Here is a 17384-nt window from a genome sequence, read left to right as displayed (position 1 = left end):
GATTATGCAACAACTATTGTAAAACAACCAGAACGCACTGGTCTAACACAGGCAAACGTCGGCCAGGGATATTCAATAATTATATCTTTAATGGCCTTTATTTTTGGAAAAACGGGTGTCATTTGAAATCATTAAAGGAGTTTGTAAATATATAGATAAAATATTAGTTATGTGGAAATATACATAATAGATTAAACATAGTATCATTCAACCAATTCACAATCTAAAATTTTAAGACATAATAATTTCATTAAGTAATTATTTAGTGATTCTACTTTAATGAGACAGAGGTAAAGTTCAGAAGCGTTGACTAAGCATAGTGAGTATGCCACTGTCATCTGTTTCGCTGTATACGGTTACATATTGAAAACAGGAATAAAATTAGCCGCCTAAGCAACAGCTGCGATAAGCGACTGCCTGAGTTTAAAAGAACGCGTCAGATACAGACCTGTGAGGATGTATTGGTTTGTCAGCCTTACCTAGCAGCAGATTCTCCTAACAGCTACAACAACAGTAAAGGATGAATTTTTCTTTGGGTGGCGTCTTCTCGTTTTTTGCGGTAGGTTGTTTTTAAGTACATGTTTTGGTGATATTATGCTTTTAATTGAAACTGGAGCTGTATAAAAAATCTTTTGATTTTCTCCCAAAATATTCGTTATGTAAAATGCATGTATGTATAGCAAAATGTATCCTCGAAAATTCTTGGCAATTTTTTTCAAATGTAAAATTCATGAAAAAAGAACGATTTAAATTTTTATACTTTTACCAAGTTCTGATTAAAAAAAAAATTCTCAATGTACTTGCATGATGTTGTATTTCTTTGGTAGGATAAGGAGCAAATGACAAAAAATAAAATCATTTAATAATTAGAATTATTTAAGGAATGAATTCAGTAGTTATCCAAAGTAATTCTGTATAACCCGGGTTGGGGCTTTATAAATTATAATTTAATTTTCCTTTACGAAGTATAGATGTTAAGTTAGCTGCAGATCTGTAGCTCTCCGAAAAAATATATATTGATAGATCGGAGAGGTTTAATGTATATTTATTGCGCACAAAAAAATTATTTATTTCGCCATGTTTTTAAACCTGTAATTTCAAAATATTACTAACCGTGTGTTCCTAACATATTCTTTGACTCTTTCCACAACAAAACATTCCTCATAATTGTTGTTAAGTCCTCCTTGCCCTGATATTGCAATCATCGAACATTTTGCTTATTTATACTGCCATTTTGGTTTCAAAGATAATTCGGTCCAATATGCTTCGTTCAAATGTCAACTACGAGAGAACTTGATAGAGGAGAGAGGAAATTTTTGAAATCTTCCATTTTTTGCAACTGAGGTAAGAATTTGGAAGAATTAATTCCGCACTCTTTTGTGCGCAATAAATATACAGTTTTTTCAATGGGTGGCACTGTAGCTTTCCGGTCTATCAATATATATTTTTTCGGAGAGCTACAGATCTGCAGCTAATGTTAAGTCGAATAATCTTTCAAAAATTCTTTGAAATTGAGCAAATTTTTATTGTAATGCCAAACGGATTGAATAGTCCTAGACATAAGTTATGTGACGTAGGCTACACAGGTTAAACGATATAGACTAATTTCTTAATCAAGTGACGCGTTACATGTACAACCAGAATTAAATTATCTCATAATGGAAGTCATTCTATGCCGGATATTGGTATTAAACCTTTCCCCGACATCTTAATCAAAGCAATCCAATCAGCTTATCTTTTTTAAATTAAATCATAATTGAAAAAGATACAAAAGAACGGACGACTAAGACCAATTCTAATTTTGCAATTTTTGCTTTTTCTTTACGGTGATTAAGACTAATTCTTCGCGAATAAGGAGACTTCAACTACTATAAGTAATTTAATATACTTAAGTATATTTTTAAAAAGTACATGTTGGAGAGCTAGATTTTAAAAGTTTGAAATTTTAGTCTTACTCGTAAGTCCTTTTGTAAAAAGAACCCTGGCCTTTAGGCCATAAACTGAGAACAAACTTATGTCAAATTTCAAATGAATACATGTATATCGAAAATACTTATGATAATCGACCAAACATTTTATCACATGTTTGTATTTGAATAATTGATGAATTTTGAGTTTTTAAAACACTTATTAGACTAAAACTAAATTATTCATTTTATTGTCTTGGGGCCTGCATTAATTAACTTGAATGTCGAAATTTTGGCTGGTTTTAGACATTTCAACCAGATGTCTTATCCATGTTATCTTCAACAAATCAAAGGATGTGCAATTATTCAAGAATTCAACATTTTCATTTGAAATACATGTAATGGTAAACGAGATAATTCTCGCATATCCCTAATCATATATAGCATGACTGTAAACAGGCTCGGGGATTAACAAGAGTGTTCCGAGAAACGCATATGTCGCCTGCTTTTAGGTTCCTCAAAGATGTAACCAAATATAAGAGTGGTCAGCTATTTATATGCTACTTGCACATACAGTATTTCATGCAAAAAATCTAACATGAAAGTTCATAAATGCACAAAAACCATCCACATAGTATAAGACTGCAACAGAGTATGTCAATAAAAAAAGATTTCCAACCCTTAAATGAAAAATTAAGGTGAAATCTTTATAAATAATTATCATTTTACATGTGTTAATACGTGTATCAAAGTCTTAACACCAATTGTCACTCTTCACTATCCATTGTGGGATCCCGATCCCGATGTATTTTCATAATATTTAAATATTCGTTTGCGTGGCTACTGAATAACATACAGTTTCAAAAAACAGTAATGTGAACTCATAAACATGTATACATGTATGTTAATTATCAACATCCGCCGGCGACTCAAAACCCAGAAGTCTTAAGTTAAATTAAATTGTCCGGGGTATCCTTTGTAAAGTAGGTCAAGGATAAGTGAATTGTAATGCTGTTATTTTTCATAATGTATTATGACAATCTGTGCACATGCTAAATAGCATAGAATTACCCCCTAAATGTCAAAATATGCTGTATGTTGGCATTTTTATCTTTTTAGTAAAGTAGGTCAAAGTACAAGGTCAAGGGTAAAGAGGTCGATAAACATGGCAATTTACAAATGCCACAGTGCCAAGCAATAAATGTGCAAAATATCAAGTCCACACCTCCAACAGTTCTTAAGATACAAGGTGAAACAGACGGTCAGGCAGACAGACAGACACCGGTCAAGTGATCCATTGGCTCCGCTCTTCTCCGCAGGCGACACAAAAACACAACTCGTTGGATAAAATTCCTGTCCAACCACAAAACCTAGGAGATTCTTTATGTACCATGTTTATACATTACTGTCAATGTATTACACTGTATTATATAAAAATCCATGTGTTAAACTTCATCACTTTCACACAAAATCCATTGTGACGCCACAACTGAGGGATATAAAAAAATATCCAATGGTTGATATCCACGGGACAAAAGAAGTGAACGTGGAATAAACATGTTTAAGAACGTATTTAAAAAATGCTTTCCCACATGTAAAGCAACAAAATCTATTGTGCTTCATTATCAAAAAAGGTGTTTAAGATGGCATGAAAAAGGCAAAAAAATATACTAACCTACGTCGAATGACGTCATCGTTTAGAGAACGAATCCAGGTCTGTCTAAGGTAATGAAAAATTAAATACACAAATATGAAGGGCATTCAACTTTTTTGAAAGGGTACACGTATTGCTTAGAAATCTTAAGTTGTACCTGTCTACAAAGTAGTACAACATCTTGTTATTATGTCGTCCTCTGACTCACAGATTTAATATTAAAAGAATGTTTTATGTTTGTGATAACTGTAATGAAATGTTGTGTATTGATTTTAATAATTATTTGTTAGTTATGCATATGAATACGTGTATAATAATGATATTTCGAAAAAAAAAAAGATTTTTGAAATAGAAAATTACATTTTTGATAAATATTTGCACTGTAAGTCTGAAAGTAACACCTAACATTTATTTAATCATTAAGTGCAAAAAGGTCAACAGAAGTAGTATCGATAAAGACATCTCTCGCTTTAGTTTGCAAGGGAAGGTAATCACATGAATATTAATTACTTTTCTTAATTATTTTGGTATGTTCTTCATTATATTAAGAATTGACAACACTGCAAGAAAACATTTGGTAAATACAATTTCAGTGTTGTTGATTGACTAGAAAATCCTTTGATTTCGCATAAATTTCCACATATTTCATTGAAAAATACTGAGCACATTTGCCTATATTCGTTGACATGTGATTTCAATTAAAAGAATTTAAAGAACTTTATTCGGTAATAACCAATATTTGCCCCCCAAATCAAACTTTGATGGAGATATATTTAATTAAGTTCATATATGCTGACTTCAAAGCACAATATTTTCATAAGTAATGACGCCATATGTACGTAATGACGTCACAAACATGACGTAAATTTCAGTTTTTTATGAATTTTACAGAAAAATGTACATATTTCGTCGATATTTTGATTTGTGTGTTCCAATATTTTGATATAATGTGTAGAATGATAATATCAATGAAATATGTCAATATTGTTCCTGAACAAACTTGCGCCTATTTTAAAGCTAAAATTGTTGAAATTTTGTCCATTTTGTCCTCTAAAAAGTATATAAAATCGGACTAGTTTGACATAAAAACAAAAATTGTGAATACACTGCTTTGAAACTATAATATTTTCTGTTAATTTATATTTCTCATACAATTTATTGAATTCAGCACATTTCAGGAAGTTTTCAAAATTTGACTTTTGTGGGGGCAAATATATGCAATATACCGCATATAGTTCTTTAGATGATAATGCTAAATTTTGTTCAAGTGAAAAAAAATTAAGTCAATTACTTGGATAATCCGACGTTGACAAGTTTACAAGAATCGACGTGACAGAATTCCACCTTGTATCCCCAATGATACACGATGGAAAATCGTTACCTGGTTTCGGTAGTCTAATCAAGAGGCCAACCACAGTCTTTTCTGTACAGAAATATTATGACTACTTGCCTTTGCCTGGTTTTTTTTTTAGCTCTTTGTTTTGTACAAAACGATAAAATCTTCTCCACCATATGCAGCTACTCTCACATCTACATTCATTTTCCCAAATGTCGCTTAAAAACGACCTCTCTGATTGGTCAAAATTTTAATGAATATTTTTATTAGAATGATCACCATGAAATGACCCTGAATGGGATTTCTTCAGATCCTTGTGTAGCGATCTCGTGTGAGCGGATAAAAGGTATTGATTGATTGATTTTGTATTGTTTAATGTCCCTCTCGAGAATTTTTCACTCATATGGAGACGCCACCACTTGTCGGTGGAGAGCTGCAAATTTTGTCCTACCCTCTGCACTCAGAGCCATTGAGCAGGGAGGGATCTTTTTCTTGCCAGCACACGGGACCTCGGATTATACGATCTCATCCGAAAAATGTCCCACAGTGGGATTCGAACCCGCGACGTTAGGATTGAATCCTTACTGAACGCAACTCTGATTTTAATCAGATTGCTCATTAGTGCATGTATAATAAGTGCTAAAATCACATGACAAGTTTAAATAAAACAATTGAATCGTCCTCATTATGAGATTGATAACCACAATTAAATCATTTTGAGTACTTAAAAGAATCGTAATCCTAAAAAAAGAGATTTTTATAAATCATGAAACAGATGTTTAAGTTGTGCACCTTAACTGTACTGCAGCGTGTAACCCTAAAATGGAAAAAAAAAGTTGTACTAGCTGTATTAAATATCAGTCCAAGTTGCACCGGCTGCACTTCATTGTAAAGTGGGAGGGTATATAGAGGTCGGGTTTCTGTCCGTCTGTCTGTTCCGCTTTTTGGTACCCATCTCTTATCCACCATTCCTCTTTTACCAAGGAAGGAAATTTAATGGGACTTTCACAGAATCTTTGTTAAGTACAGGTCCACGTAAGAGTCAGGCAGCATATATATAAAAGGTGATACATCGGGGTTCTCATAAATTAATGATTTTTCACTCACAGTTTTTTCTTGGGCTATGAGCCATGTATGTGAAAGGAAAAATAATTTGGGTCATTGTTACTATAGAAAACTGGAGAAAGAAATTTCCTTAGCAACAGGCCAATTTTTCCTTATATATTGACGAAATTTCACCCATTTCGAAGGCTTTGTACAAAAAATTAATAAAGTATTTTTTTTCTTCTTTAGTGTCACAAGAAAGATACACTCTTGTAGTGTTCTGCCAACGTAATAAAAAAATACATTATCTAATATGTTTTCTATAGATACAGCTAAAAATATAGTACGTTTCCCGTTTTTTGCTGATTCAGCATTTTGCTTGATTTTAGCAAAAATCAAGTTGATATTTTTCGTTTCACCATATTAATACAATAGTTTCATCTATTTCCTGTAAAACTACAGGAAAGGCTTTCTTACAATTAAAAATAAAATGTTTTGCAAATTTGAAATTAACTATCTGTTGCTAAGCAACAAAAATGGATAGTTTGATAAATAAAAACGGGGAAAATATACTCACCGTCAATGAAAACGCAACACCCAAATTTAAGGGGTGAAATTTATATACAGGATTTAACTATGTACCAAAAAAGTTAGGAAATATGTTACTTTGCAAAATCAGTTATTTAACGGTTGAATGATTTTCATTCCATTACCGGAAGTTGGTTTTTTAGCTTCCTGAACAGAAATCAAAAATTAGCATTTTAATAAAATTATTGAAAATATTTTGGGTTTTCAAGGTTTTGTACCTGTTAATTATAAGTCTTGTACCCAAAGTCCGGTAAAAATATCCTTCTTTCTCTTTCGGATGTGATGCCTGTATTTCCTCATATTAACTGAAAGCACGCATTTTCATTGTTAATGTTGGAAATTTTCAAAATAAAGAAAAGGGAGAGCTACAGATGCAAATAAACACTACATAACGACTTTTCGGGCTCATGTGTTTCAAAAGCATGAATGACAGTTCCTTGACCGGAAGTCCAAGGGTTACTACACTACGCCAAGTTAGAGAAAATTCGAGCTCAGTATCTGAAAAACAGGCATTTAAAAAAGGACAAGAATATTCATTTCGCTCAGATTAAGACATGGATAAACTTACTGCATGGTAGAATTTGGGCTGCTTATGTTGTACAAGGCTGACTAGCACGTTGTAATTGAATGGTCGGAAGGGGGATGTTTTAAAAGTTATTTGTTACTTTATAAGGTTTAAAAATAAGATTAAGAATGAATACATAAATTTAAAAAGTACATTTACAAAACAATGATGCTTCATTTAAACTTAAACTGTTATCTTTAGAACTTAGAAAGCAAAACATAACTTTTAAAGCATCCCCCCTTCGGACCATTCAATTACAACGTGCTTGTCAGCCTTGTACAACATAAGCAGCCCAAATTCTACCATGCAGTAAGTTTATCAATGTGTTAATCTGAGCGAAATAAATATTCTTGTCCTTTTTTAAATGCCTGTTTTTCAGATACTGAGCTCGAATTTTCTCTAACTTGGCGTAGTGTAGTAACCCTTGGACTTCCGGTCAAGGAACTGTCATTCATGCTTTTGAAACACATGAGCCCGAAAAGTCGTTATGTAGTGTTTATTTGCATCTGTAGCTCTCCCTTTTCTTTATTTTGAAAATTTCCAACATTAACAATGAAAATGCGTGCTTTCAGTTAATATGAGGAAATACAGGCATCACATCCGAAAGAGAAAGAAGGATATTTTTACCGGACTTTGGGTACAAGACTTATAATTAACAGGTACAAAACCTTGAAAACCCAAAATATTTTCAACAATTTTATTAAAATGCTAATTTTTTATTTCTGTTCAGGAAGCTAAAAAACCAACTTCCGGTAATGGAATGAAAATCATTCAACCGTTAAATAACTGATTTTGCAAAGTAAAATATTTCCTAACTTTTTTGGTACATAGTTAAATCCCGTATATAATTTTCACCCCTTAAATTTGGGTGTTGCGTTTTCATTGACGGTGAGTATATAAAGCATTGGTAGAAAATTCATATAAATTGTAATCATTGAGTACCAAAAACAAGTTTTAAAATAATAAAATATAAAACATTCTTCCTTGTGTACCAATGACTACTAAGTATTTTGCAGTAAGTTATTTCCATGGCAACAGTAAGTTTTCCTTAGCAACGAAGCATTGAAAGTTATTTTTAGCACATATTCATTAGAGTTTTTAACATATTATCTAATTCTTAATTTTTTTTGAAAGTATTTTTAAGTTATTTTATCCCTAGCAACAGACGTTACCCACATAGCAACAAATACATTTTATAAAGAATTTTGATGTAGCAACTTCTCAACAAGAATCTGTGTCTTTAAGAATGTTAACTAGGCAAAAACATTCTACTCATAGAAATGAAAAGTCATTTACTTGACCTATGACTGTGGTATTTTTTCTCATGCAAATAATAAATCAATGACCTATTTTTCATTCTAGTGGCTTATTGAGGCTCAAAAGTCTTCTAATTTTATTGTAAATTTCTAAAAATTTTGCATCATGACCAATATCTACACAAAAACAGGATTGTCTAATGTCTGACAAATTTAGAAAATACAGTAATCTCATTAAAGCTGAACACGACTCGTAAATAGGCATACGCCATTTTCGATAGCATTATTTATGATGCATCAATAGTAGGGTATACTCGTCGCATTCGTTACACCTGACTGCTTTATTGTCACGGGTATTGGCGTGGAATGGCGACCCGTGTTCGTGCTGCTTATCTTGCATTACCGTTGTTTATATTTTATTGCAGTTACGTTTATCTGTGTTGTTTGTATACTGCACTGACTTATACAACTATAAATTGTAAATTTATTTGGTATCTTACTTTCCTGCATAAGACGAAGTATTACGTTATAATTCTCGCTACCGAGTCCTGCATACCACACGTCCGTCTACACCGGTATCGACTGATTACACTCAGCAGTGACTAAGTTCTGCCCTATTTATAGGGGTCTGCAGAGCTGCGAGACTCGGGAACAAAAATGGCGGACACATTCTTTTTACGAATCGTGTTCAGCTTTAAGAAAAAAAATATTGAACCTTTGTTGATGTCAGCTTGTGATAATGCAGACCTGGTGAGGTTTTAAATGACCAAGGCCAAAGGCCGAGGTTAATCAGTTCCTGTACATAATCCTGTACATGTAACATGTAGGCAGTATTTAAAGTCAAAAACTGTTTTTAAAAATATATCTTCCCACTTTCTCTCCCTCTCGCTGCTCTCTCCCCGCTCCCTCTCGCTTCTCTCTCCCCACTCCCTCTCGCGCCTCTCTCCCCACTCTCCCTCTCCACTCTACCTTCCACACTCTCTTTCGCCCCTCTCTCCCCACACACTCTCTCTCTCTCTCTCTCTCTCTCTCTTTCTCTCTCTCTCTCTCTCTCTCTCTCTCACTTTCTCTCTCGCTTCTTCCCCACTCTTTCTCGCTCCTCTCTTCCAACTTTCTCTCCCCCTTACTTTGAGTATGAGAGAGTTATCATCCCCCCACTCCAACCAGGAGTAGGGAGTCGTGGAGGCATAGGGCAGGTAAAAAGAAAGGGAAACTTTCCCTTTCGTTTTTTCCCTTAACTATGTCTCCCTCCCCCAGCATATTTTCTCTCACACTACTCACTCCCTCTTTCTTACCCTCTCTTTCTTTCTTTTTTCCATTTTTCTGCTATACAACATTTCACAACGTATTTGTCTTAGAAAACCTTGTATACAGGAATATTATAAAAAAGTAATAGTGTTTTAAGCCTAGCATTACTATTATAGCCAGAATTTACGGTAGTGGTTAGTTAGATTCAAACTTTATCACCACCAATAAATTTTAATTTTGATTTTGAACATTTTTGAAAAATTAATTTTTCAAAGAAACATATCTGTTGATTCATAATCATGAAATAAACAATAGAACTTTGCAACGCATACAAAACGTTTACTCTAATAATAGCGCTATTGAACCACTAAATGCGCCATAGGCGCTTCCCATCTCTACTTATACACTTTTAGTGTGTGTCAGATTTTCAGTTTTAACTTGTTTTGCAACTTTTATTGGTAATTAAAAAAATGTTCATGATATAAACCTACATGATTGTCACGTATATGTTACAAATTTTATTGTACTGTAATTTAATTATATAATATGACAATGAATATAAAACATAAAACTACTAAATGATTCTAATTCCTTTGATCGTTGGGTTGCATGTTTCTGGCCATAAAGGATACAAGTTTTTGGTTTACTCTACTAATGATTTGGTGTTCACTAAATCGCCTCTGGTGTAACACTGTCGCCTGTAGGATCTTTCTGAATGGGGTGTCAATTGGTTAGGTATTGGAACAATCAATTATAGAGGTTTTTAAATTCCAAGTCATTCTATTACAGTACTGAAGTTATGGAGAAGGCGGCGGTCAACATATTTCTCAAATGTTTTACCGTAGATTCAGAAGAGAAAAATAGGTAATGTGTATGTGAGGCAGTTGCTGGGGAGATGGGGTGATGGGGTGAAGGGGGGATTTTCATTCAGTCGACATAAAAATATCAGGAAACTAAGACTGAATTTTATTATAATCCAAAAGTATTAATTATCTATAAAGATCATAGGACAGATGATACCGTTAAAATCACCTTGAAATCCGAGCCAGATGCAAATTCTTATAACATTCATTACCAGTTTTCCATTTGTTACTGTCAAACTCGTTTTTTATTGGTTGTAAGACGCTTCACATTTTTTCCCCAAGTTTTCATATCGGTTGATTTCTTTAAAAATAAACTACTAAGTACTCTGAGTAATGAGCTCACTAAATGATACCTCCCGCCTCCCTTATGAATATAATGGTAGTGTCCATCTTTTGCCCTGGGAAACCCAAAAAACGTCGGATCAAAAAGTAAAATGGGAGGTGCGCAATGTAAAATCACATATTTTCGTGGGGTCAAATTTTTGTGGTTTTAGTAAAAACTCTTGGTACGTGGGGATTTGAATTCGTGGATGAAGAATTGTTGAGTAGTTATCTATTTAATATTTTAAATTTCGTGGTGGACATGAATTCGTGGATCTCTTCATACCTCGAAAACAACCAAAATTAAACCCCCGAAAATTTGTAATTTCACAGTATGTAATAAAGACTTTGTCCGCAATTGATTAACCTCAGCCTTCAGCCTCGGTAAATCAATACCTCACCAGGCCTGCATTGTCATAAGTAGAGGGGTAATCCTCATCAAAATTATGTATATATCTTTTATATAACCAGATTGCTGTATTTTTTAAACTTGTAGAAATTAGACAGCAGAATTTTGTTGCAGATAATGGTACATGTAATGATACAAAATTTTCAGGAATTTGCAAAAATTTTGAAGACTCAAGAGTCTCAATAAGCCACTAGAATATGAAAAGTAGGTCATTGATTAACCATTTGAGAGTGAAAAAAATAAATACAAACATAAGTCAAGTAATTGATTTTTCATTTCAGTAAGTACATTGTAGAATGTATTTGCCTAGTTAACATCCTAAAAGACACAGATTTTGTTGAGGAATTGCTACATACTGATTCTATTTAAAAAGTATTTGTTGCTATGTCGATAACTTCTGTTGCTATGGATATATTACCTTAAATATTTTCAAAAACCTGGTTTGACAATGCTGATCCCGGGCGATAGCAAATAAACTGTAAGAATCAAATGATCTTTTAAAAACTTCGATAAATACATGTATGTGCTAAAAATAACTTTCAATGCTTCGTTGCTAAGGAAAATTTACAGTTGCCATGGAAATAACTTAATGTAAAATAGTCATTGGTACACAAGGAAGAATGTTTTATATTTTGTTGTTTTAAAAATTGTATTGGTACTCAATGATTACAATTTATATGATTTTCTACCAATGCTTTACATTTTCTCTCTTCTCTCTCTCTCTTTTTCTCTCTCTCTCTCTCTCTCTCTCTCAAAATTTGTCTCTCTCTCTCTCTCTCTCTCTCTCTCTCTCTCTCTCTTTTCACATTTTCATCTTCTTCTCTCTCTCTCTCTCTCTCTTGGCACAAAGTATCCTTGGGTGAAGGGGATTCAAGTTTGTTCAAATGAAGGGCCACGCCCTTTTCCAAGGGGAGATAATCATGAATTTGTTAAAAATTAATGGCATTTTTAAAAAATCTTCTTCTCCAGAACCGCTGGGTCAGGAAAGATGAAACTCATGTGGAAGCATCCTCAGGTAGAGTAGATTCAAGTTTGTTCAAATCATGACCCCCGGGGCAAGGGTGGGGCCAAAATGGCCGACCCAAGTTTTACATAGGAATATATAGGAAAAATCTTTAAAAATCTTCTTCTCCAGAACCACTGGGCTAGGAAAGATGAAACTCATGTGGATTCATCCTCAGGTTGTGTAGATTCAAGTTTGTTCAAATCAAGACCCCCGGGGCAAGGGTGGGGCCAAAATGGCCGACCCAAGTTTTACATAGAAATGTATAGGAAAAATCTTTAAAAATCTTCTTCTCCAGAACCATCGGGCTAGGAAAGATGAAACTCATGTGGAATCATCCTCAGGTAGTGTAGATTCAAATTTGTTCAAATCATGACCCCCGGGGCAAGGATGGGGCCAAAATGGCCGACCCAAGTTTTACACAGGAATATATAGGAAAAATCTTTAAAAATCTTCTCCTCCAGAACCACTCGGACAGGAAAGATGAAACTCATGTGGAAGCATCCTCAGGAAGTGTAGATTCAAGTTTGTTCAAATCATGACTCCAGGGGCAAGGGTGGGGCCAAAATGGCCGACCCTAGTTTTACATAGGAATATATAGGAAAAATCTTTAAAAATCTTCTTCTCCAGAACCACTGGGCCAGGAAAGATGAAACTCATGTGGAATCATCCTTAGGTAGTGTAGATTCAAATTTGTTCAAATCATGACCCCCGGGGCAAGGGTTGGGCCAAAATGGCCGACCCAAGTTTTACATAGGAATATATAGGAAATATCTTTAAAAATCCTTCTCAATTACCACTGGGCCAGGAAAGATGAAACTGATAGGGAAGCCATCCTCAGGTAGTGTAGAAAGTTTTTTTCAAATCAAGACCCCCGGCCCTGGGGATAGGGTGGGGCCAAAATGGCCGACCCAAGTTTTACATAGGGATATATAGGGAAACCTTTTAAAATCTTCTTTTCAAGTACTTCAAAGCTATGATTAGTGATACCCGGGGTATTTATATGGAATCATCCTCAGGTAGGGTAGATTCTAGTTTGTTCAAATGATGAACGCCTGGAAGGGGGGGGGGGAGTAAATTCAAGCCCGATGTGCTCAGGTGAGCGCTGTGGCCCCTGGGCCTCTTGTTATTGCCTAGCAACAGATAGTAAATTCAAATTTGCAAAACTTTTTAATTTAAATTTTAAGAAAGCCTTTCCTGTAGTTTTACAAGAAATAGATGAAACAATTGTATTAAGATGGTGAAACAAAAAATATCAACTTGATTTTTGCTAGTTGGGCAAAATGCTGAATCAGCAAAAACGGGAAACATGTATCTTAAGCTGTATCTATATTAAATATATTAAAGAATGTAATTTCTTTTTATTACGTAGGCAGCGAAAAAATATCAACTTGCTTTTTGCTAAAATCAAGCAAAATGCTGAATTAGCAAAAAACGGGAAACGTGTATCTTAAGCTGTATCTATATTAAATATATTGAAGAATGTAATTTCCTTTTATTACGTTGGCAGAACACTTCAAGAGTGTATCTTTCTTGTGACACTAAAGAAGAAAAAAAATACTTTTTTAATATTTTGTACAAAACCTTCAAAATGGGTGAAATTTTGTCAATCTATAAAGAAAAATTGGCCTGTTGTTAGGGAAATTTCTTTGTCCAGGTTTCCATAGTAACACTGACCTAAATTATTTCTCCTTTCGCATACACGGCTTATACCCCAAGAAAAAAATCTTTCAGTGAAAAATCATTAATTTCTGAACACCCCATGTATCACCTCCTGTCTGATTCTTACGTGGGCCTGTACTTAAAGGCCATTATGCTCCTCCTATTTTACTTTTTGATCGGACATATATTTTGGGTTTCCCATAGCAAAAAATGAGCACGGCCATTTTTTCTATAATATTGAAGGTTACCCATCTCTTATCCGCAACTCCTTCTATACCACTGAATAAAACTTGATGATACTTTCACAAATTTTTAATTACATAATGCCATTGTGACCTCCTATTTTACTTAATCTTTTGAAACTTATTCGGGTCTCCCAGTGCAAAACTTGGACATTATAACTATCTGGGAGGCGGGGTATCATTTTGTGAGCTTATTGCTCACACTACCTCCAGTTTGTAACTTTCTTGGTTAAGAAAACCCTACATGTTCGACGGAGACATGTGGTGTGGAAAGATCATAATTTGTAAGATCCTTCTCTACTATTCTCCAGGATTCAAATCCATACAGGAGAGTTGATACAACATAGTTCTAATAAAGCTTCAGCTTGGTGCTGATGCTATACTATGCAAACATCGATAATATCATACATTTCTCTAAATACTCCCCTGGCCTTGTCCAGTCTGATGTTCATATCCATCGCTGTGCCTTCTGGTTTGTCAGAGCTACCCAGGTAAATAAAATTTTCCGTCTGGCGTAGTTCTTCACCATTGATCTCAGCAGAACAAGAGCAGGCAATTCCGCATTAATTGTCATTGTCTCCGTCTTCTTTGTATTGATGCATAGCCCATCGGTGTGCGTGTGTGTGTGTGTGACATTAGCGCAAGGTTGTCCACAACGTTAAACAATATATATATATAAATATATGAGTTGCGTCAAGGGAAAAGGGACCTTCGTGACCAAATTTTCGAAAATCGGTTTTTCACCGTTTCTGAAAGATCTAGTTTTTCTGAATATTTTGATACCAAGCTTTTTATTATTTACCTTTGAAATTCTAATTAAAATTCCAATTTAAAACAATGCAAAATTTTAATTTAACAAGATAACGCCGTAAAACGTTGAATAACGTCACTTAACGTCATGTTGATAATTGGAACGTCATTAATAAAATACCCTTTTGAACTGGTTATAAATCATTTTTTCTACTTGTATTTTAAAGTTCTTGAAATATATATTTCTCGATATATTAGCATTTTTATTGTGAAATAGTGGTAACTTAAAGGTTGTTGAAAAAAATACACTGTAGACGTACTTTTTTCCAGGGGGTCATTCAATTTCTGTTTAATCCAAGGGTAGAAAATTACGCGGATGCTCTAGACTGGCACTGCATGCCTTACATTTACATTAAGTACGCTTGGAGAATTTATGGCCGCGTACGTTTACAGTGTTAAGTAATACCACACGTGAAAAAGTACTTTTACAGTAATCTAAATGTACATGTACATGTACATATTGAAATAAATTTGTATTTAAAAGATCTTTGACCAGCTAGGACAGACCGCTGACCATTAATAAAATCAATAAAGTTCCTATTCTGAAATCATCTCGCAAGACATTCGTAACAACATGGAATTTTTCAAGATGAATAATTTACATGTAGTGTTCACGGAATTCACCGAGTTTTTACGATTGCTCGCAGTGGGGTAAAAAGAATATCTAACATCACTGTTCAGGCATGCAGTAAGGTCTTAAGGATTGATCCTGGTCAAAGTAATGTTATTTCTCTTTCGGTATAATCGGCAAACTCGCCTTCACAAAAAACAAAATATGAAATATAGAAAATCTAGAAAATTAGAAATTCAAATCAGAATAAAGAAGGATATGGAAATAACGAACAGTATTCAATCTCAACGTCCATCAAACAAACATACAAAATAAGAGCAGAGCAAACACGGACCTCCGAAACATCAGAGGTGGGATCAGGTGCCATGGAGGAGTGAGCATCCCCTGCCGACCGGTCACACCCGCCGTGTGCTCGTTGTCATAATCAGGAAATAACGGAAAAAAAATCCGTGGTCAATTCAGTGTATAAATAATGGACTAACAATTGGTATGAAAAACGTCAGTCAGCATTTCATTCAATGATAAATTGTATTTGCTGACAAGGTCATTGTATCGACCATAGAATTTACGAAATGATGACTTTAAACGAGACTGTTGATATTCTTGTTTCATCAACTTGCTTGTCAATAATTTACCTCGTTTAAGAAATTGTTCATACGTAGAGCATGCTCTAGCGTATCGAATCAACTGAGATATAAATACTCCGTATGCAGGTGATGAAGGTATATTGCTGCATAAGTAAGGGAAGTTGACGATAGAAAAGTTAAAGTCATCACGTTTATCATAAAAACGTGTTTTTTTCTTATCCCCTCCAGTGATGCTACTTGCCTGTGTGAAAATTAAGTATACTGGTTCACATATTGTATCAATAATTGTGACTTTACCATACATCAGTGAAATTAATAAAATTTTTGAACAGTTTTGTACATTGGGAAATGGGGGGAGGGGGACGTCTTCTTCGAAAATGAGCCCGGCATATTCTGCCTGAAACAAAGTTGCGTAACTTCAATGCATTCATTCATTCAGTTCGATTTGTGTTGTTCAATGTGAAAAAAACGTGTTTTTTATTCTCATTAGAATTATCAAGGAGTTAAATTTTATTTGCTCTGCACTAAAAATACCGAAGAAAAATACCTAGGTTACGTATAGGTTATGTAATATATATCTAGGCTTGATGCACCACAATTCAATGTCAGACGTTAAATTTGACTTTCAGAGTGTACTAAAATGGTTTAAGCTTTTCTTATGTGCCAACTTTTTCACGAGTTGGTCCGATCCTTTATGAAATATTTTATTGACCAAGTCAGCGTCCCGATGACATTTAACTTGCAGATATACAATCGAAACATCACTTGAGCATAGAAGTACATTACACATTTACCTACATGTAAATTGAATAATCAGTTAAATGGGAGCAATTGAAAGTAGGGGCTAAACCAACAAAAAAAAGGTAAATCCCAATTTCAATGCCTACCCCCCCCCCACCCCCACCCCCGGTTCCGACTCATATGAGTTAAATTCATATTTTATAGCTGCAACTAATATATGTTAAGATGGTTGGAAATGGGTCTCACCCCTGAAAATCAAAACAGTATTCACTATGTATACACGCTTTAAATTTGTTCTCAGCGTGTGATTGTAAGCATAAGCTTCAATTATTTGCATTTTTTTGATAGATAGATCTCGTTATGCATAATCTGCACACTACAGTCGGTAATCCTCGGCTTACTGCGCTACACTTCGTATACGAGACATCCGAGGAGCTCCGAGGGATATATATGTGTACGCAATTACACCCCCTCCCCCCCCTCCCCCGAAAAAAAAAATCATGCCGAAAAAAAAAATCATGAAGTAACAAATTAATGATGATTGTAGGATAATATTCAAAAAGCGTATTTTAACTTT

The 17384-nt window shown here is 34.3% G+C and overlaps 1 protein-coding gene across 1 annotated transcript in view; it reads left to right on the top strand.

The window, feature by feature from the left end:
• Positions 1-507: 507 nt before the first annotated feature.
• Positions 508-17384, top strand: part of LOC134267332 (PDF receptor-like) — a 61407-nt gene continuing 44530 nt past the window's right edge. Inside the window, exon 1 of the mRNA XM_062749559.1 lies at positions 508-559. Within this exon, the coding sequence (XP_062605543.1) occupies positions 521-559 (39 nt within the window). The 5' untranslated portion in view covers positions 508-520. The remainder of the gene's footprint in view (positions 560-17384) is intronic.

This window comes from Saccostrea cucullata, unplaced genomic scaffold (assembly GCF_032062105.1).
Source record: "Saccostrea cucullata isolate Sc308-1 unplaced genomic scaffold, CSIRO_AGI_Scuc_v1 ctg522, whole genome shotgun sequence".
Lineage (NCBI taxonomy): Eukaryota > Metazoa > Mollusca > Bivalvia > Ostreida > Ostreidae > Saccostrea > Saccostrea cuccullata.
The sequence above is the reverse complement of the archived record's forward strand: the minus strand, read 5'-3'. Positions and strand labels throughout refer to the sequence as shown.